Below are 23,871 nucleotides of genomic sequence, written 5' to 3'. Positions count from 1 at the left end.
TGTGGGATGTCTGACTTCCGGTTTAGGCCCGATCTCTGTGGGATCGGGCCTAAACTGGCAGTTGGACATCCCTCTCTCAATCTGGGACTGATGACTCCTAACCCCTCACCTGCCTGCCTGCTTGTTTGCCCCTAACCCCTCTGCCTGAGTGCCTGATTGCCCCAACTGCCCTCCCCTGCTGGCCTGATCGCCCCTAACTTCCCTCCCCTGCTGGCCTGATCAACCCTAACTGCCTCTGCCTCAGCCCCTGCCACCATGGCTTTGTCTGGAAGAAAGGCAGGATAACTGGAAGATGTCCAGTCGACCCGGTCTAATTAGCATACTACCCTTTTATTAGTATAGACTGTTTTTAAAAGTGTCTGGCCAGGCACCATGCTGGCCCTAGAGAGACAAGGATGGTGAGGACATGGTATGTGCCCTCTGTGTACTCAACATACAGAAGCTAAGTGCAGTGCTCAATCTGCACAACAATACCCAGCTTCCTTGAGATGATACCTACAACACACAAACTTGAGCATGGCATGCGATTTCCTCTTAATGCTTATCGATGGTTCCCCGTCTACAGAATAAATTTGTCCTTCCTGCTCAGGCCCCTCCCTCCCTCTCCAAGCTGCTTCATCTCCCATCTCTCCCCCACACTCGCTTATCCACCAGTTATTAGGAACTTATGCACCCCGACCACACGCCAGTGCTCTTCTCTGTTCCGGTCTGAGTTATGTGCCACCCCCACTGTTTCTCTCCACCACCCTTCATGCTGTTATCCCATTGTATTTTAATTCATCACATATATTTTGATGCTGAACCCCTTGCTGTCAAGTACTAGGAATCATTCATAACCCCAGCCTGTAACATGGGGTTAAAAAAATGGATGAATTCCTCACTACATGAATATATGACTTGATAATTCAGGAAATAATTCACATTACTGGCCAAACTTGATTACACTTTTCTTAATTTAAAAAGGGACCAACTCAGTCCCCAAAGCAGATAAAAGGAACTGTGTTGAGTGTACAGTTTCCATTTTGCCGCTAAACCCAGGGAAAGAGTTATTCGATGACCATTACTTCAAATTTTTCTTTCTTTAGGTTTGGAAGACAGTTGGGCTGCTGAAGGCGAGGCATACACTTTAGGTTTTATCTGTGTTCATTCACAGTAAATCAGTAGTTTTTTCTGACCTCCTTCAAAAGAAGAACAACCTAAAAGTATTTATTTCCCATGGCAACAGAGTGAAACCTCTCAGAGTTACGCACCAGCAGCCCCCTGTCAGCCAGGGCAGTCACTGCGAGAGAACTAGAGCTCCATCCAAAGGGCGGCATCAGAGGTTATTGCTTTGGTTAGACATGAATGAAGTGGGAATTTGAAGGTGTCCCAAACACCTTAGGCTTTTAAATAAAGATATACATTTCTCTTAGTGAAACAATAATCTGGGAAGGATCTAAGAGCAAAAGCTGAAATCATTTGACATACTGAGCTCTCTGGCATTTTCTCGGACACAATCAACTCAGCTGGGTTCATTCTAATCAGCATAAAAGGGAGCGACATGACCCAAACTCTCAAATATTTCAGTCAAGGGGTGCAAAATAAGATGACACAGTACCATTTCAACTTCAACAAACTTTTCTGTTTAAAGAGTGACAGACAGCCCGGCTGGCGTGGCTCAGTAGTTGAGCATTGACTTATGAACCAGGAGATCATGGTTTGATTCCCAGACAGGGCACATGCCTGGGTTGCAGGCTTGATCCTCCATAGGGGGCGTGCAGGAGGCAGCCGATCAATGATTGGCTCTCATCACTGACGTTTCTATCTATCTCTCCCTCTCTCTTCCTCTCTGAAATCAATAAAACTATGTTTAAAACAATAAAATGGTTAATAAAAAAGTTATCTGGTGTATTATGTAGAACACTTGCTTAACCTTTTAAACTTGAATAATTATCACTGAATTTTAGGTAGGATTAACGGTTAAACTAGTATCAATTCCTATATTTAAGTACACTTCATATTGGCCAATACCATATGTATTCTATGAATGTCATTATTTTGAATTAAGAATTAATGTTAAACATTCAAAATTATGTTTACAGTACTTGATATAACTTAAAATATATTTCTTTTCAATGTTTCTTCAAATTTAAAATAAGGTTAATATTTAAAATGTCAAAACAATCTGTTGTGATATTGCAGAACAGCAGAGGGAAGGCAGGGGTGGGGGGTTGAGGAGATAAGAGATCAACCAAAGAACTTGTATGCATACACTAGTATGCATAACCCATGGACACTGGAAATAGGGTGAGGAAGGCTAGGTGTGGGAGTCAGGAGCAGGCTAGAAGGGGTCAATGGGGGAAAAAAAGGGGGATATATGTAATAATTGCAATAATAAAGATTTTTTAAAAAGGGAAAAAACAAACAACTATATCAAGGCATTTGATGGAATCATTTCCTCCAAAATCACATTATCTTTAAAGTAACAAGTTAAAGATTAAAAAAAAAAAATCTGAAATTAGTTCATAAACATTTTCTTACTTTTCAAGACTCAAAAATCTTTATTTTGGATGGGTTTAGACCTGGGCACTGGTTCTCAACCTTCCTAATGCCGCGACCCTTTAATACAGTTCCTCATGTTGTAGTGAACCCCAACCATAAAATTATTTTTGTTGCTACTTCATAACTGTAATTTTGCTACTGTTATGAATCGTAATATAAATATCTGATATGCAGGATGTATTTTCATTGTTCGCGACCCACAGGTTGAGAACCGCTGGACTTTAGAAATTTTTAAAGGCACAGCATAAAAACAGGAGCTGCCATCTTAAAGGAATATGGGTTTATAGTCAGACAAACATGGATTTGAATATGAGCTCTGCCTATTACCAGCTGTAGGGCCTCTGCGAACAGAGTAAACCTCTGAGCCTGCATTTCTTTATCTGTAGGATACAAGCAGGATCATAGGAAGAATGAAATAAAAACTGTGTGAGTTTTCATAGAATCTGCCAAAAAGTAGGCTCACTCAGAGTTCTTTTGTTTTTTCTTTCTTCCTCACTTCTAATAATGTTCTGCTATAATTTAAAAGACATTAACACAATCATAAGTAAGGAGATTAAGAGAAACGGGAGTGTGTTCAAGCAATTTGGGACAAGAAATATAAAGAAAATAGATAACTACCCCCTCAAGATTTTTTTACTTCCTCTGATTATTAAATGCAATTTTCTAAATTAAGAACCATGATGTCTGAACTAGCAACACGGTTTGAAGGCAACAATAGTATTTTTAACTTGCTACCAAAGAGCATTTAAGTGAAAATGTACTAAAGATAAGACTATTTCCAGAAATTCACAAATTGTTTTTCGTTAAGAGAGCCACTCACATGAGCAATATATACAGTTGCTGCTTGAACAATGTGGGGGTTATGGGCACTGACTCCTGTGCATTTGAAAATCCATGTGTAACTTTTTACTCCCCCAAAAGTTAACTACTCATAGCCTGCTGCTGCCTGGAAGGCTCACCGATAACATAAACAACACGTTTTGCATGTATATGAATTGTAAATTGTATCCTTACAATAAAGTAAGCTAGAAAAAAAAATGTTACTAAGATAATCATACATTTGCAGTATTTACTTAAAAAAAATCCACATATAAGCGAACCTGAGTAGTTCAAATGTCAACTGTAATAACAACAGGAGGAAGACAGTGAAGTGTTTTAATTAGCTGAAATGTAATCCACAATGAACCATTTAGAAACATCCCTTTAACAGGCACAAATATCAGAGATGCTGGCCAAGGCAAAATGTTACTGACGCTACGAATTTATGTTGCTTTTGTTTGGTTCTGAGCGTTGTAATCAGAATCAGAGGGCAGACTATGGTAAGAGTTAAACCGTAATGTGCACTTACCAGTTCTGAGAGAAATGACACTGAGAAACACAGGCGCATCTCCTTAATATCTTCACCCCTTTCTCCACCCGCCAGGCTCCTGTTTCCCATTTCGCTCTTACTGAAAGTATTATATCCCTATTCTTTTAGTTCACTTGTTTCTGGTTAAATAGAAATTTCTCTGAACAGGGCCCTATTTTAGATATTCTGATTCAATCACATGTTAACTTGAAGGAAGTGGATTAAAGTACTCACATCAACAAATGAGGATTACCAATATTTGGAATTAGGAAAAAAAATGTTTGGAATTAGAAAAAAAAAAAGTAGAGAAATGAGAGGTCTGGATAACAAAGCCAGAGCTTGCCTATTTAAAAAATATTGTTTTGCCACAGGTAAGAGTTAATTATGCTAATTTGCTCCAATCATGTGCCTGCACCTCTCTTTTTCCAATAATTATGTTTGTCAAGTTGTTAAGGGTAACGACCCCATTTTACCATCAGGGGTAAAAAACAAATAAGGAAAGGGTGGAGCCTGTCTGCAGGCCTCTCCATGGCCATTTCTTCCAATTTATCTGGATTCACTGATGCTGAGCTGATAAACGGTAATCAAGTGAATCAATGAAAATGGTTGAAATGATCAGTCCCAGCACAGATAAGTAGCTTCATTATATAAATGTATATAAATTGATATGACCTCAGGTGCTAGCCACCAAGCAATGTTCTTTTTTAATTAAAGATATGTGAATGTTTGGGGGTGGGGGGATAGGGGATGCAATTTTGACTAACAACGTCTGCATTTCAAGTCAAAGGAAACATTTCTTAAACTGAAACTTTATTAAAAGTTCATTTTAACAACTAATAAATGCATAATACTAGGCATTTAGAAAATATTCATTGGCATATTAACTTTTATGCTATGTAAATATAATAATGTAGTAAAGTACCAAATTAAAAATTTAAACCATGATGATTATCGCATGAGGCAAGACTAGGAACCTGAATGAGAAAGGACAGTTTCAGCTGGAGGAATTTACCTTGTGGGCTAGCATCTTGTTTTAAGGGCTGGCATAGGACACGGCAGTTTCATCTCTCTCCAGTATCAATCTTTGTTAATATCCTTTTTTTCTCATCTTTCCCCTTCTCTTCCTTGACACTTATGTGGTGGTCAATGAAATAATAGGCCAGCCTTTGAACCCCTCCTAAACCATGGCTCCTTTTGTCTTTAATTGGAAAGACAAAAGTGAACTGGTTGCCCAGGTCTTTTAAAATGTGCTACCATTACTGTATATAAAACTTTGATTTCATCACCTCTCTACCTCCTAACCCTTTCTGGAAAGTTCAGCAAGGGCAAGAAAAAGATCCACAGATATCTTTAGAAATCCTCTCATTTTGACCATGCCAAGCTGTTGTTTTACCCTTTTATTATTTATTGCATTATTTTACTGATCATAGTATGGATTATATTTTTGTTTGACAGCTTATTGTATATTAGAGGCCCGATGCACGAAATTCGTGCAAGGGGCTCAGCCCTCACAGCTGTGGCGGCTTGCCTTGGCCCTTGCAGCCCCAGCTTCATCCAGAAGGTCATCCAGGAGGACATCTGGAAGGTCGTTCAGCTGTCCAGTCTAATTAGCATATTACATTTTTATTATTATCCTATCTAATAATAGACAAACAAGGTAATTAACCATACCTCCGCTAAACTTCCCACTGGCTAATCAGGGCGATATGCAAATTAACTGCCAACAAAGATGGCGGCCAGCAGCCAGGGAGCTGAAGCAAACATGAGACTTGCTTGCTCCAGTGATGGAGGAAGCCAAGGTTCCCCGCCTGCCACAGCCGGGCTCTGAGCTCCAGTCTAAGCAACAATGTTTCAATTATAGAAGCTAAACAAACCCCAGAAACCTGCTTTCAGCCAGCCGGCCTCGGAGCTGGAGCCGCAACAAAGTTTCAATTACAGAAGGTAAATAAATCCCAGAATAAAAAGAAAAAAGAAAAACAGGAGAGACTGGGAGCTTCAGTTGCAGGTTTGGCCCGCCTGAAAACAGCCCTCAGCCCCTCATCCAGGCTGGCCAGGCACCCCAGTGGGGACCCCCACCCTGAAGGGAGTGTGACCAGCTGCAAACAGCCATCATCCCCTCATCCAGGCTAGCCAGGCACCCAAGCGGGACCCCCACCCTGATCTGGCACACCATTCAGGGCAAACCAGCCAGCCCCGACCTGTGCACCAGGCCTCTATCCTATATAGTAAAAGGGTAATATGCAAACTGACCCTAACAGCAGAAAGACTGGGAATGACTGGTCACTATGACACACACTGACCACAATGGGTTAGATGCTCAATGCAGGAGCTGCCCTCTGGTGGTCAGTGTGCTCCCACATGGGGGAGCTCTGCTCAGCCACAAGCCAGGCTGATGGCTGCCAGTACAGCAGTGGTGGTGGGAGCCTCTCCTGCCTCCTCAGCAGCGCTAAGGATGTCTGATTGCAGCTTAGGTCTGCTCCCCGCTGGCAAGTGGACATCCCCTGAGGGCTGCCAGGCTGCCAGAGGGATGTCTGATTACCATCTTAGGCCCAATCCCCCAGAGAGCAGGCCTCAGCCAGGAGGTGGTCATCCCCCGAGGGGTCCCAGACTAAGAGAGGGCACAGGCCAGGCTGATGGACCGCCCCCCCCCCCCCGAGTGTACAAATTTTTGTGCACCAGGCCTCTAGTAGATAATAAAAGCCTAATATGCAAAATGTCCAGTCATCTGGTCGGCCATTCAACCAATCAAAGCGTAATATGCTAATGATATGGTAAGGCCACTCAACTGCTTGCTATGATGTGCACTGACCACCAAGGGGCAGATGCTCCGACTGGTAGGTAAGCTTGCTGCTGGGGTCTGGCCGATTGGGACTAAGCGAGATGGGCTGGACATGCCCTGGAGACCTTCTGCGTCCCTCCACGGCTCTGATCGTGCACCAGTGGGGTCCCTCAGCCTGGCCTGCACCACACTGCAATCCGGGACCCCTCAGAGGATGTTGGAGGGCCAGTTTCAGCTCGATCCCACACGCCAGGCCAAGGTATCCTACTGGTGCACAAATTCGTGCACTAGGCCTCTAGTGAGTTAATAAAAGGCATCAAGATCCAAAGGCAAACAGGAAAAGAAAAAAGAGAAATTAATAGTGAAACAGATTTGCATTAAAGAATAGAAGAGCAGAAAGACATGTCACAAAAGTTAACTTTGGGTAAACCTAGGCACAGTTTTTATTTTTTAATTCTCTGGGAAGGATTATATATTTATCTGTCCCATAATGAAATTAAGTAAGTTTTGAAATATACCTACATCAAGAGGTCTCTGGAAAACATTCTTTTTGCTCCATTTAAGAGCACCTTTGTACTTCCCAGTGTTGATACACACATACTTAGTCTTGAATGATGGTTAATTAACTATTGATGAGTCCTAGCATTCTAGGGCTTCCCAGGTGACAGCTCAGTATTCTTTATTAATCATTTAATGAAAACACTTACATGAATAATGAATCTGGCATTTCCCTAGGTATACATGCAACTTTCTTAACAGTAATAAAGGCAGGCATAGGTACAGTTATACTAAATATTGTGGTTTGAAAATGTTTTTACAGAGCAAATCAGAGAGGTTATGTTGAAAATGAAGCTCTGGTTTCTGAAATTATTAAAAGTTTCACATTATCACCCCAGTAAGTTCAATAAAATGAAAAATAAATAAATGACGGAACATTGAAAAACTCTAAAAATAGTTTTACATCAACATATAGCATTATATCATAAGCACATAATACTGGAAGTATAACCATTACTTGCTATGTAAGCCCCAAATGGAGTAAGCATAATTTAGATTTTAGTAATCACAATTCTAAATTTGAAAGTTTGAATTGAAAGAAACACACATATCTATAAACACTTATACACTCAGACTATATATATTTGTGTATGTGTGTGTGTATATATATATATATATATATATATATATATATATATATATTCCACGTTCAAAGGCTGTGAAATCGCATTGTTTACCCATATATCATATATTCAGGAAAAAATCACTTCTACTGTTGTGGTAAACAACCTGCTTCCCTATTTACAATGGTCTGGCCCTCTAGCAACTTCAGCACAAAATTATAGCTAATTTGCCTACAAACATCAGATGGTCATAATAATCTGGCCACTCAGTGTATATATACATATAGTGATTATATATAGTGTCCAAAATGTATATACACACTTTGAATAATTATAAAGACAGTGTTTATTAAAATACATTTTATTTTTTAAATTAAATTTATTGGGGCAACACTGGTGAATACGAACATATAGGTTTCAGGTGTGGGATTCTACGTTACAGGGACTATATATTGCACCATGTGCCCAACATTTCATTTTCAAAATTGAGCTATCAGATGTTAGAGTGTGTATACTTATTTTGGGGATATTCCATATATGGTGCAGAGAAAAAATATGATTAAATTGTCTATGAAATTTATTCTGCTTCTCAGAATTGAAACTTGTCATCATTTGGTCTAATTTTACAGATGAGAACATGGAATCTTTGACGTTAGGATTTAATTCACACAAACCCATGATTGCTGTGCTGAACACTGAACTAGCGCTGAGGTAACTTGGCATGCCATCACTTTCAATACAATTTCAGTAACCCCTTTGATTCAATGCCATCCTGGTCCAAGTTGACATCTGCTTTGGAGAAACTAGGTTACTACACCCAGTTATTTGAGCAAATTTGAAAAAAATGTTTTCATAAATTGTTCCAGTGGAAGGATATTATGGAAACAGACATTACAAACTTTTAGGAAAAAATCGATTTTTGGAGTCAGAAGCCAAAACTTTGTCTTGTTACCATCTATCATGTGACTTTGGACAAGTCATTTAACTTCTCTGATCCTCAGTGTTTTCATTTATACAATTAGAATTCTGGCACTTGTGACACTTGTAGTTCTTGGTTGTCATATATTACTTATACTACACACTATTACTATTACTGTGACCACTACTTCTATCAATAATCAAAGCCTTCTATGTGCTCAAACTCTGTGATTTGCTTGTATGCCTTAGGACTATATCACACCCTCACATAGTCCCGTAAGCTAAGTGGTCTGATTTTCTCATCACAGATGAAGAAACATCTCCATGTGGTTAAATAATATGCCAAAACTCACACAGTCATTAAGAGCTTGAATGTGAATTTGAATCCAGACGTCACTCTAAATTTCAATTTAGATCCTCTATATCCTGGTTTCCTCTAATACACTATATATATATATTTGTGTGTATACACAAACATACATAATGTAAATAATAATACATAGTACATAGAGATATGTTACTCATTTGATGCACACATACATACATACATGTTTTAAATTCTAAAATGCTATACTAATTTTTTTAAATGTTAAGGCTTAATATGTGAAACTGAGTAGGTACTTAGTAGTTAATATTTAGGGGAAAGGAATTAATATGTGGTAAATAACTAAAATCATTTTGAGTAAACAGTTAACACATGTCAGCAATAACAGTGGCTATTTAAATCCTCATCTTCTTCAAGATTATGTTATTAAAAATTATTCTAGAGAAAAAATGTAAGTGGACTAGCCATAGGTTCAAATCTAAATACAGAATTGAAAGAGACAGAAAAAGAGCTGTTTTCAGTAAGCAAGGGCTGAAATCTAACCCTATGGACTGAACAAAAGAGAAAAGAAAAGATCATTTTAAAAATTACATGTGGTTCTGATTTTTCATAATACTTTCCAAATTTGGTAACATAATATTTTCCAAATTTGAAATTTCAAAGAAGCTATTCCATACTTTCCTATCAAAACAAAATAACAATACTTGCTATTTTTATTTCTCTTGACTATTGTATATGAGTAATAATAATGATGATGATAATTGGATAATGACATTCAGAATGAACAACTTTTTCAGAATTAAGGAGAAGGGGCAGGTGGTATCAGAAAAGATTCACAGACGTCTTATTTCTAATCAAAACACGTTTTTTTTCAACTATGTAATCTCCTTCCAAAGAACATCAGGCTGAATGGAAAGATGCCGACACGTGTGCCAGGTCAGGGCTAGAATGACATGTCTGGGGAACAGGAGATGCCGCTATTTCCATTATCCATTGAACACCTTGGCAAGTCTTATTTCATCCTGAGAATGTGATACTTACTCTTGAACTGCTCTGGCTATGGAAAGGGCCGTAGATCCAGTTTCATTAACGCTATCTAAGGTCACATTTGGCAGGTCATCATCATCACTGTCACTTTTACTTTGTCTGGGAGATAGGCCTCGGGGGTCCATTTGTGCTGGGGAAAAAAGGCATATATATGAATTAAAATCAGCATGCAGAAAGTTAACCTTGTCCTGGACCAACACCAAGCATGGAAGGTCTCTTCTGTGTATATCACGCACATGGAATTCTCTAGAAATCCCAGGAATTAGTGAAAGCGACGTATTTTCCCTGGTTCATTTGATTTATGAAACCTTAATTAGCTCTCAATAGTTTCAGGATATGACTATGGAATATAAACTATAAAATCCACGATATTATCTACTCCTGAGTGGTCAGAAGCTAATTAGGTAGCTCACACGTTAGTGCTGGACCCTCTGGCTTCTCCTTGCTTCTGCTGCCAGAATCCTGGCCACCTTACTGCTCTTGCTCACAGCTCTCATAATCAGCTGACAGAAGAACAAGGTTTGCAAGACTCAAAGTTTTAGGTACTTTTCATACTTCAGTGAATGACTATCTTCAGTTTTTTACTACAATTTGAATAGAAAAACGACAGAAGCAGTAGTAGTGTTTTTAATTATGTGTTTATATGTGCTAAAAAGTACTCTTTGTCTCCAACCTGATTTCATTTTTCAAAAGGGCATTTCCAGATACAATTCTCCCCGCCCCCCAATGTGAACTTGCCAAAGCAAGAAACGCCCCACGACTGGAGCCCTGATGACAAGGACTTCCAGGTCCTTTCAAATGAGAGGATTACAGTCAACATTTCAAACCTTAACTCATCTTTAAAAAAATTAGATTGCATTTCCACCTTCTTCTCTCTATGACCATCTTTAATAACCATGGTGTAGGATTTCCATCAGCCCTCACCTCAAGCACAAAATACACACATCTTCTAAATTAAAAATACTGCACTAGCTGCCAATGGCATTGTTAGAACTAGTGGCCTCAAAGCCAGCCAGTTCCAAGCAGATTGCCACTCCTCAAAATGCCCAACAACATTTCGAAAACCACTGCTGCTTACAAAAAGCAAATCCACTTAAAGTCATGGTTACAATGACATCTGGGTATATTTACAATTTCATTTTTTTTTTCTCAAAACGTTTTTTCTTACTGTGTATCATGCATTAGGTAGATCATCCGGAAAATGCTAGTATTTCATAATATTTTACACACAAACAATTTTTTATGATTCTACCTAACATTTAAAATATGAATAGAAAAACTATACCTAGAAAGCTTCAACATGTCTGTAACTAAACATGCTTAGGAAGGAATGTATATCTGTATAACCTACTGCCACACATTATTCCTGTAAGTATACATATATTCAAATGTAGTATGAACAATGAAAGTTCTTGGTAATTGTTGGTTAAATTAAAGAGAAAATAACTCAAATAACCTAAACTAGTGGTCCTCAAACAAAGGCAAATTTCTCCCCAAGAGACATTTGGCAATGTCTAGAGACATTCTAATTTGACACAACTTGGGGAGAGGGAGATGTTACTGGCATCTTCAATGATACTCCTGGACATCCTACAATGCACATGACAGTCCGTCCCCCATGACAAAGAATTAACTAGTCTAAAATGTCAAGAGTGCCACGTTAAGAAACTATGAGTTAGAGATTTAAGGGTTTGGATATAGAAACTAGAAAAGATATTAAGTCATAAATTGGACTATCCATATTTTCTGACCCTCAAATAAAACAATACACTGTCATGTGACTTAGCCCTCACCAATTCCCCATATACTAGTACATACAGCATTCACTTCTGCAAATGCCAGGAATTATGCAGTAACACTAGAGTTTTTGAATGTTTTCTTTGTCCCACACATGGTGGGACAAAAAGACTTTGTGTCTGATCTCTAGAGAAGATTTCCTAAAAGAGGGATGTTGGATAAACTCTTTCTAGAAAGGACCAGTTCTGCAACCATCTGATAACAGGGAAATACTTAAGCATCAGCCACTCCAAAGGCACTGAGGCACTGTATCATTTAAGATTTATCTTGGCAGCAGGCAACAGAAACGGGCTCAGAATAACTTAGAGTAAACAGAGGTACTGGAAAGATACTGAGTAGCTCAAAGAAAGTAAGGTCAAGATGAACAACCAGCATTCATGTAGCACAAGTCACAGGGATCATACAGGCATTACAACCAGGAGTTCACAGATAGTTTCTTTTGGGCAATCTGTTATAGGATGATTCTGTTACCAATCATTCATAACTACCCAAATGCAGCCAAAAAGGAGTAACAGATCTATGTAGGCTTCTGAATCACATATTGTGTGGTGTTATGCACGCCTGTAAATGTCAACAATTTAACATTTAAAGTTGTTGAAACATGATGCACAAAGATTCCTTTGCCAAGATACCAACTTAACAGCTAGCTAAAGATAAGGGAATATTCTGGTGGTCCTATTTTGTCCAAGAAAACTAGAGTTATAATAGGTAAGTAATAAAACTCAAGGGAGATATGGGCAATTAACCAATAAGCAACCTGACTCTGAAAGTTAAAATCTAGCCATACAAAAGACTCTAAAGAGCTGGTGTGAGAGTTGATCATCTAAATTATGTTATGTTTATATCTCAATGAAAGTTTAAAATATGTTAAATATGATGTCCTTTTTTGGATGTACTTTTTAGGAACATTATAATTGAGGATTTCTTTCCAATATTTTCAATCAATATTATGAAATACATCTGCTACCATCATGCTGAGAAGCTCTTTTTACACATACCTTCAGCCAAGATGAGGAAGCAATTAGAAAGGCTTTTTGAAATCTGCATTGCTGATTAGGTCAGATGATTAGCTTATCTGCATACTTGCATAATTCCATTCTCCTTTGATGAAATGTGGGATAGGGACATCTACCTTCCTTAACCTCCATTAGTCTCTGAGTTGCTCAGTTCATTTAGGAAGCACCCATTCACTGGGGTGCCCATTCAGAGAAAATGCAAAAGTAACCTGAGCACCAGAACCAAAGACATATCCACCTCCCTAAGTAAGAGAGCAATAGATGACCTGCAGGCATCTGAAAGGAATTTACATTTGAGATTCCGTTCCTTTTAAAGAAAAAGGGACCAGGCAGCTGGGAGAATGCCAGCCCATGGCTGGTGGAGGTGTCCGTTCTCTGAGTTGGAGGAGTTGTGAAATACTGTGTGAGATTCACTCGCCGTGACGAAATCCCTGGAAGGGTAACTGCAGAACTCCAACGCCTCAAGTTGAACCCATTTACTCTGACTTTCAAAAACATACTTAATGGTAAATTGTTCCTGTAAAGATCACCCCAATAAATCATGATAGATGACTTATGCTGAACCTGCTGGCTTGGAACCTGGTCGCCATCTGAAGAAGCCCAGGAAAACCTAAGAGACAAGATGCTCAGCTGGCAGCCAACCCCAACTGATGTGAGCCATGCTGGATGGACCGACCACATTGCAGCCACCCATATGCATGACCAGCATAAGCATTTCCTGCTAAACCCATTCCAAATAGTTGACTTACAAAACTGTGAGTGAATAAAATAGTTGCTATTTTAATCTACGAAAGTTTGGGGTGCTTTGTTACACAGCACTATAGCAATACAAAAATCAATGTACCATGCTACTCTCCCAGCTCCTTCAGAGGAGCACCAGGCCTCAAAATTTCCTGGCAATGACGTGGACAAGGGGCTACTACAGTTAGAGTCAGCCTATCACACTCCTCTCTGTCCTCCTCCTAAGAGGAAGCCTGGCCTTAAGTGGCATACATTTAAGTGAGAGATTAATATGAAAAAGAAAAAGAAAAGCCACATATTATCTCTGACACCATTTCCTTCTCAAGTCAGAATATGCAAAATGTATTTACAGGCACTTTGGTTTTAAAGCATCTTCTTTGATCCTTGGCTGTGCCTCAGGTGGGCTTCTCCCAGAGGGGGCCATCGGCTGGCATTACTGCTCAGGAGAACAACTCATAACAGACAGGAGGCTCACCTGGGTGGATCCTCACAGGTGTGTGGTTACCCAAAGTCCGGTACATTTGCCTCTCTTCAATGCACCTGAGACATGTTTCCTTTCCTTTCCCCCAGGCCACAGTGGACTGGCACTGACACAGGGACCTCAGTGCATTCTCGCTTCCTCCACCTCATCCTAGGCACTGCCAAAAGGTTCAACACTCTTCCAACTTCCTTAGACTTCAATAAGCCTATTCAGCTATTCTTAATGGAAAGGAAGTTTTTCCTTCAGTCACCATATTAAATATGTACAAAAAAACACTCTATGAACATACATTGAAATTTACAAAGTAACCTTTTCTAACCAGAATGAATCACAGAAGGAATTATTCAAGCCCATTTACCTCCACCACCAGGGCTGGAGGGGAGAGAAGGGGACACAGATGGACAGAAGGGGTGTGAGGCAGCCGGCGGCTGGAGTGCTGTCAGCCTTTCTCCCCCCTTCAGTCACTGACAGGCTGCCTGCCACCCACAGATGCCCTCATTGTTCGCCCTGCCAAGGCTGAAGCATGCCCCAGTTAGAGAAGCCTTGGCTTCCAGGAGGGCTGCTGCTGCTACGAGAAAGAAGGGCAGTGGGAGAAGGAGGGGAGGGAAGGGAAAGGACTGTATGGGGGAAGAAGGTGCAGCGGAGAAGTCATAGCAACATGGCGTCAGAGAGTAGAAGACTATCCTTTTAGGAGCGATTCCTGAACTCATCTGGTGCAGAAATCCTTCCTAAAAGGATAGTCACAGTGTTTCTTTAGGATGAAAGCAGAGCTCTGGCTTCAGAGAACCTGGGTGTGACTTCTGGGCCTGTCACTTGTCTGACCTGGGGCAACTGATTTCCCACAGCTCATCCAGCAGGTTCCCCTGCCATTGCTGCTGTGGTGAGTAAATGAGATAATAAGCAAAGCCTTTAGTACCCTGCCTGGCACTTAGCAGTCAACCATCATTCCATTTTACTCTGACAGTAAATTTAGTGCCAAGTTCCTCACCTTTTCCTGGACTAATTCAAATTAGGCAGTTTCGTGTTTTGTTTTGTTTTGTTTTTAAAGTACTTAAACTGAAAATACCACTACAGAATATATATTGGATAATATATAAAACCACCACTTCTGATGATCCACAAATTCATTTATGGATTCGGTTAACAGATATTTATTGGGCAATGAGGTACCAAGCACTCTATGGGGTGCTGGGGAGAAAGCAGCGGAGAAGGCAGATTAACATTCCTGCTTCCACATTGGCACGAGACAGATAACAAACAGATAAATAAGAAAACACATACTCTGTAAATGCCATGGAGAAGAATGTAACAGGGAAGGGGGTAGGGGTAAGTGCCATGGAGAAGAATGTAACGGGGAAGGGGGTAGGGGTAAGTGCCATGGAGAAGAATGTAACAGGGAAGGGGGTAGGGGCTGCTGAGAGGCAGGCAGATACTTTCAGAGGGTGGTCAGAAGAGGCCTCACGCAGAGGACGACATCTGAGCAAGGGGGGACCTGAGGAGTAGAGGGAGGCTTACAGATATGGTTAATTTGGGGGTGTGGGGTGGTAGTGGTAAACATCAGGTACAAAGGCTCTGAGGTGACACTGGTTTTATATGTCTGAGGACCTGCAAGGAGCCTACACCTGCAGCTGAGAACAGGAGAGCAAAGTAGATGAACACAGACAGGAAGGCGTGCAGAGTACTAAGGGCTTGGTGACAACATAAGGATTTTGGGTGGTGTTCTGGGTGGGGAGGAAAGCCATTGGAGAGCAATAAGCACAAGAATGACATGATCTGCCCGACTGGCATGACTCAGTGGTTCAGCATTTACCTATGAACCAGGAGGTCATGATTCGATTCCCAGGCAGGGCACAAGCCTGAGTTGTGGGCTCGATCCCCAGTGTGGGGCGTGCAGGAGGCAGCCGATCAATGATTCTCTCTCATCACTGATGTTTCCATTTCTCCCTCTCACTTCCTCTCTGAAATCAATAAAAATTTTATTTAAAAAAAAAAAAAAAGAAAAAGAATGACATGATCTGAATTCTGTCCTGTGATAAGGATCATCCTGGCTCTATGAGCTGGGAGCAGGGCAGAGATCCAGCTGGAGACACATGCATGGGAATCAACAGAGACGTGATATTCTCTAAAAATTGCACCACCTCTTTCTCTTTGGGCACCTTGAGCTGGCTGCACATACTATAACTCAGGACTTTATTACCTGAAGGGCGATAAAGCACACTCTTCATAATATATTGGTACAACTGATGTTCTCACCTCATTTCGTTTGAGAATAACAGTTGCTCAAATATATGCCTGATTTTTCTAGCATATCAACATATAAGATGAGAGAAAAATTCATAAATAAATAAAGCCGGACTCAAAATATGGTGAACTCCGAGATTAGGACCAGCCCTCCAGGGTCCCATTCTGCTTATTGATGTTTCCATAGGCTGTGTTTCTTACTTTCTTTACTTTTGCTGCTACTAATGAGACTCTATGCCTCACTATGTAGCAACTGTGATTGATATAACCCCAAATGAAGACTTAAAAAAATTCAATCAGTTATGTAAATCTTAGTTGTTGCTACTGTGTAGATATAATATGCAATTTACTCATTTTTTCCCAATTCCTATCTGCACACTTGAGAAAGTAATGGTGTCTGCTCCTGTTACCTTAAAAAATAATCTCATAATGTTCCTATACTTCCCTGGTACAAAGTCCACTTCTCAGTTATAATGTCATTGGACTTCTCTACAGACTGTGGATTATCTCTCATTTTTAAAACAATATATTTTTATTTATTTCAGAGAAGGGAGAAGGAGAGAGAGAAAGATAGAAACATCATTGATGAGAGAGAATCATTGATTGGCTGCCTCCTCCACACCCCCTGCTGGAGATTAAGCCTGAAATCCAGGCATGTGCCCTGATCGGAATCAAACAGCGAGCTCCTGGTTCATAGGTCTACACTCAACCACTGAGCAACACTGGCCAGGGCTCATCTTTCATTCTCACTTCCGGCCTCTTCTTACCATTCTCCTCCCCTGGTTTCAGGGATGGGCACACTAAGGCCTGTTGGTCTTGCCACCTGTTTTTATAAGTAAGGTTTTATTCAACCATGCTCATTCATTTTGTCTCTGGATGCTTTAATGCTACAATGGCAGAGTTGAGTAGTTGTCACAGAAACCATATGGCTTGCCACAAAACACCATTTGACCTTTAACTTTTTTATTAAATTTATTGGGGTGACATTGGTTAATGAAAGTATATACCAGGTTTCAAATATACAGTTCTATGATACATCATCTGTATATTGCATTGTGTGTTACCTACCCAATGTCACCATATATTTAACCCTCTGTCCTTTACTACAGCACCATCCCTCTTTCCTTCTGGTAACCACTATACTGTTGTCTGTGTCAATGAGTATTTATTCATTTGTCTTGCTTGTTAATTTATTGCTCTTAGTTTTATATCCCACATATGAGTAAAATCACATATTCCATATTTGAAAACCTCGAATTTTTCCCACCATCTAACAAATAAGGTTCAATAGCCCTCCCAAAACATTCCACAATTCACTTTTCATTCAAAACTCATGTATCTTATCCCCAAAGCCCCTTAATCAAGCTGGATCTTCTATTCCCTTCCACCTGCAATTAGGTCAACAAAACTCCACTCTCCCTACAAAATGATAACTTATTCAAGAACCTTCCTTTCATTTTCTAACAAATACCATCGCTTAAAAAACACACACACATAAACCTCATACTTTGCATAATGGTACTCTTGCACTTTCCATTTGAATTATATTTAAGCACATACTTATTATCATCCTTATAATTCTGTCTACTCCTTGAGAGAAACCATATCAATGATACTCCCTGTACACAGTAAAATGTAATATTTATTGATGAAAATGATGGTAATAAATGCAGATCTCTTAAGATGATCACAGTGGTTCCAAGTTGGCAAAAGATTCTGTAATATAATGATATAAGTGTCTAATTCATATTTTAAAAACTACATTCTGGTTTATAGTCTAATATTAGCATTGGTGGAGGAAAAGTCACAATTATTAAATTTCTATTACTCTGTAAAGTCTTAGATAAGTATATTTTCAGTTTGAATAGGCCATGGGATGACATGGGAATGAAAACATTCATAATTTCTATTCCCTTTTTAGCTAAATTACAATGAGCTGGCTTTTTTCTCCTTCCAGGAAAATACTTTAAACATTTCAACATACTTATCATTTCTATAATACGAGTTACTGCTTAGAAACTGTAATGAAGGAATTCATTTAAAAATATAGCTTAAAACTTAATGTTTATTGAGATTATCACAACAGCTACTAGGATTTCATATGCCTACGGGACCATAACTAAAACTATTTCTCTTATTTGTAAAAGGAAAATGAATACAGATTTACCATTGTTTTGTGTTCACTGGAAGTATGTCTTTGAACACAAAAGGCTTTTTGTGATTAAAAAAAGTTCATAAAATTTTCCACTTAATAAGTGGACTTTTACACTATGCTTGGTAACCTCATATAACTCTCCAGAGTCTCTAACTCTAGGAGCCCTCTGAGATTTCAGTACACCACTATTTCCCGCTACCTTCCCATTTTGTCCATTCATTACAGCTGCTTAAAACCCTCGCCAACCAACTCCAATTGATTTATTCATAACTGAATCCACTTTAGGCAGAGATGACTTAAAATACTTAATAATAAAGTGATTTTGTGGTGAGAACATATGGGGAGTAATGAGATCACTGAACTAATTTTCATCTGTAATGCACAGAGAAGGAAGATTTTAGGCATTAATGTATGGTGTTTTTGCTCACGTTTTATTTCACTTGGTCCTTTTGCTCTATCTGCATTTTCTGAACTGGGGAGAATTGAATGTTTCAAGAAACAGACTAAGATTTTGCTGTAATAATTTTTCACCCACGTTAACCTTTTTATGTCATGACAAACTAGAGTTGCATGTTCTTAAATGTGCAGTCCTAAGATCTTCCTCTGAAGTTCCAGAGAGCCAGAGGCAAAGGCAAAGATGGTGCATGCTCCTATAGATAGCTGCCAAATGTCTCCCACCCCACAATTTCCTTTTGGTCTGGCAGGGAGGAAAAGCCCAAGTGATGATGATGAAAATGACAATGACAACAGTTAGCTAAGACAATACCATCATGGACCTATATAATTCCTTACAAATGATCTCTGAATTCTATTACTTCATTGTGAATATACGGCAAGTTGTGATTTCTTTTTCTACTGTTTTAATATAATAATTTTAAGTACCACTGAATCACAGACCTCATCTTATGTGCTTTAGATATAAGAAACAAGTAAGGAAGGGCAGAAAATCTACATGCACTTACCAGTTCTGTTTCTATATCAGCTATGCTATGTGCAGTTAGTTGGCACATAAGTAATTTATCATAGACAGGTTCTTTGCTGGTTTAAATGTAAAAAGGTTAGTAAAAAGTGGGCACATTTACTAGTACAATCAAGGGTGCTGTTGCCCTCCACCCCTCTTCAAATGGTTTTGCTCTCTGTGCCTCATTTATACTTACCAGTAAACCTGCTAACCTACATGTCCCTAACATGTAATCAAGACTTAATTTGTCTTCTTAGACATACAACAGAGCCTTTGAATTCTTGAAGATATATTCTGAAACCATCCCAAATTTGTGAATTATTTATCCATGCTATTGGATTTCTCTATGGCTTTCAAGATTATTGGTTATCTCCCTTCACTGTGAACTCTTAAATCTCTCTTCCCTTGGCTTCAGGAATGGGCACATTGTCCTCACACCCCATAACATTTCTACTGAGACTTACAGATTTCTTGGGCACATCCTCACATCACATTTTAAAAATGTTATTAAAGTTTTATTTCTCATTTGATTGATAATTTACACACACACACACACACACACACACACACACACACCTCCCCACTCCCTAACAATTTACAGGAGTTACTGTGTGGGCCACAAGCAGAGAGCACAAAGCAGCCCTGAGATCAGTCCTAAGTTGGGGAGGCTCACTCATGTACTGACACCTTGTGGGTTCATGGGACTCTAACATGTAACTTAGCAAAATATAAGCACTACATAATGGACTTGTGGGACATTTGTGAAAAGCAGAAAAATGTTATACCTATAAATGGCCCACAGTGTTCAAATTCTGGAATGTGATTTGTCTTTATGAGGGAAACACAGTGGCCAACTCTTCTCTTTCCAGTGCACTGCATAGCATCATCCTATTTTGAGCTGAATAGCTTTTCAAAAATGACCTGTAAATATTTTGGGGCCAAAAAAAGCAAGTATTCCTACATTTTTTCTTCTGTTTCACTCTAGGTTGAAGGATGTGAGTGTTCATGTATTAAAAGAAAATTTTTTTTCTATAAAACTGGATTTATAGGTGTTTCCATATCAATTCTAAGAGTGGTATGTTTTTATTTGAAAGGACAATTCCATTAGTTTCTGTCGATCCGTGAGAAACAAGGACTGTATGTGTTTTGGTTTGTGTCCGAGAAAGCCAGTGAGATCCCTACCACCTGTAAATGGAGCTATGACTTCCTTTGGCTTTAGGCATCACTAGATTGGGGATCTTTTATTCAGATGCTTCCTCAGCTTCTGACATGGTGAGGGCAGCAGCTCATATAGGCAGGTGGCACTGTCTCCAGAAATGACTCTTGAACCAGATCAAAGTTGTAATTCTGCCTAGAAGACAGGCCAGGGCAAACAAGTATTTTGAGAACACGGCTTTAATATACTAGAGGCCCAGTGCATGAATTCGTGCACAGGTGGGGTCCATCAGCCTGGCCGGCAATCGGGGGCGATCAGGGCCGTCTCGCCCAGTCTAAGGGTAGAGACCGCGGGAGGTTGGCCAGCCAGGGGAAGGGACCGCAGGAGGTTGGCTGTGGGAGCTCACTGACCACCAGGGGGCAGCTCCAGCATTAAGCATCTGCCCTCAGGTGGTCATTGCGTGTCATAGCGACTGGTCAGGCAACCGGTTGTTTGGTTGACCGGGCCTAACGGTTGCTTAGGCTTTTATATATATAGATGCTATATTGGGAGGAGCAAAGAAGGTCTAGTCTATTTTTCACTCCTAACTTTAAACTGGGTATACACTCACTTCTTAATGAAAGCCCACCTGGGTTACTTAAGTTCCTGAAGAAGACATAAGAGCTATGATGGAGGGTGAGGTCTTGGGCGTTCCCAGGCAAAGGTCTGGTAGGTTGAGGTCAGTATGTTTGAGTGTTAAACAGACACAAAAGCTTGACAGTGCTTTCTTTGAATATAATAATAAAGACAGAATTTTTAGTGGTAAAAAACAATAATACTTATGTTTGAATAACTTCCAAAGTTTATTATGTGCTACTAATAAGCATCCTGACCATAATCTACCTGGATTTCCTTAACTAAAGCTGGCCAGTCACCTCAGCACAAAGCACTGGTTGTCTCCAAGACCATGCTGAGGCCCTGGTGGCTTATTACAATCCATGCAGGTTCACACGCCAATCTTCCTATGTGCCCACCACACTTACACTACCATTTAAATAAATCAGGATTTCTAGTCCTGCTTCTCCTTCAATTATTCGAAATCTTGAAAATTGCTTCTTCCCAGTGTTTCTCACACCCAACAATCCTTCATGTAAAAGACAAAATGTGAAGAACCATTTAACTTATGAGCCAGCATGTGCTTTCATAAACTTGCTGATAAAATTCAAGTCATTTTAACTTAAGAAATTCTATACAAACTTATGATGACCACCTATTTATTCTCCTAAAAGATTAAAATAACCTTAACATTTGCAGTAGTTACTTCAGATTTTTAAAAACTTTATTTAATGATATCATATTCTATGACGTGGTTATTTTCACTTAACATAACATTTGAGATTTTATATTCTTTTACTTTAATTGTTATATGTTATATCACTTTATAAATGGACCACCATTATTTATTTATTCTTATAATGATGGGAAATTAAGATGTTTGCAATATACCCTGTTAGAAAAGCTATTGCAAGTTTCCTCATAGTCTGTGGCTGGTAATATAATTATAGGTCATGCAGATCATCAGTTTTATTAGATACTAGAGGCCCAGTGCACAAAATTTGTGCACTCGGGGGGGGGGGGGGAGGTTGGTCCTTCAGCCCGGCCTGTGCCCTCTTGCAGTCCAGGAGCCCTCAGGGCATGTTCTAATGCCATGGAGGCGGGAGAGGCTTCCGCCACTGCTGCTGCGCTCACCAACCACGAGCCCAGCTTCTGGCTGAGTGGCACTCCCCCTGTGAGAGCGCACTGATCACCAGGGGGCAGCTCCTGTATTGAGCGTCTGCCCCCTGGTGGTCAGTGTGCATCAAAGCAACCAGTCGTTCTGCTGTTTGGTTGACTTGCATATTAGCCTTTTATTATATAGGATCGCCAAACTGCTCTCCAAAGCAGTTGAATCAATTAACATTACCACTGATGTATGAACATACCCATTTCCCATCCTATCTAATAAAAGATTAATATGTAAATTAACCATCACTCTGCGACAAAGATGGCGGCAACCATAGTGTCTGGGGCAGGACGCTGGCCGTGTAGCCCTGTCAATGTGAGCCCAGCGTCTGCGCACTGGCAGTGTGGTGGGAGGGGAGGGCCCTCGGCGCAAGAGACGCTGGCATCGTTGCAGGCCAGGCTGAGGGACACCCCCCCCTGCATGAATTTTGTGCACGGGGCCTCTAGTATTGTTATAAGACTTAATATGGCAAGATTTTATATTTTCCTAATATAATTTTGTATATCTAGTCTCTTCCAAAACACGAAAGGATTTAGCATGTTATAACTACTAATGACTATTTCCACTGCCCCCATTTCTCTTCTTCACTAGAAATTTGGCTCATGTTTTCTTATCAAGAGTTAAAGTCTCTCTCTTTATGCAGATATTTATATATAGTTTAAAAGTCAGTTCTAAGCTCACCTTTCCTTCTGAGTTCTTTTACTTCTTTCAAAAGTGCATATTTTACTTGTTTCAACAAATTTGTGTGGGTGATAAGCTCTTAGCGCATATATGTCTGAATTTTTTAAAATTATACTGCCACCAGAATTCTAGGAGCCCTCAGCCCTTTGAATAGTCTACTGCAGTGATTTTCAACCTTTTTCATCTCATGACACACAAAAACAAATTATTAAAATTCTGCAACGCACCAAAAATATATTTTTTGCCAATGTGAGAAAAAAAAAGGTATAAATTTGATTCATTCACACTAGATGGCTATTGTTGTGTTCGCTGTTGAAGAGGTCAGTGCCCCTGACTAAATAGTCAGGTATTGCATGTTTTGCATATTCTTGCAACACATTAGTTGAAAATCACTAGTCTACTGCATTGCTTTCTGACATTTGTTGTTGCTGACAGTCTGTCATTCTTTAATTCCTTTGTAGGTATGCCTTTGAGATTTTCTTTATGAATCATGCTTGACAATTTCACTGCTATGTGTCTTGAAGTGGATTTATCCTATATAATAGAGCTAATAAGCTAATTAGACCAAACAGCAGAAAGACCGTCCAGACGACCTTCTGGACGAAGCTGGGGCTGCGAGGGCTGAGGAAGCCAGGGCTGCAAGGGCCAAGGCCCTTGCATGAATTTCATGCATTGAGCCTCTAGTTTTAACATATTTGTATATACTCTAAGATTCATGACTTCCCTTAATTTTTAAAAATTCCTAGACATTTCTTTGAATATTGTATTCTATCTATTCTTATTTTATAGAAGTCCTTTTAG

General features: G+C 39.7%; 1 protein-coding gene across 14 annotated transcripts in view; it reads right to left on the bottom strand.

Moving 5' to 3' along the window:
• The window catches only part of KLF12 (Kruppel like factor 12), a 446,590-nt gene that overhangs the window by 107,338 nt on the left and 315,381 nt on the right, over nt 1-23,871 (bottom strand). For all 14 annotated transcript variants that reach the window (XM_036302000.1, XM_036302007.1, XM_036302009.1 and 11 more), the window contains one exon: nt 10,074-10,209. In XM_036302000.1, the coding sequence (XP_036157893.1) occupies nt 10,074-10,209 (136 nt within the window). The remainder of the gene's footprint in view (nt 1-10,073; nt 10,210-23,871) is intronic.

This window comes from Myotis myotis, unplaced genomic scaffold, assembly GCF_014108235.1.
Source record: "Myotis myotis isolate mMyoMyo1 unplaced genomic scaffold, mMyoMyo1.p scaffold_m19_p_3, whole genome shotgun sequence".
NCBI lineage: Eukaryota > Metazoa > Chordata > Mammalia > Chiroptera > Vespertilionidae > Myotis > Myotis myotis.
This window is presented reverse-complemented; position numbering and strand designations above follow the sequence as displayed.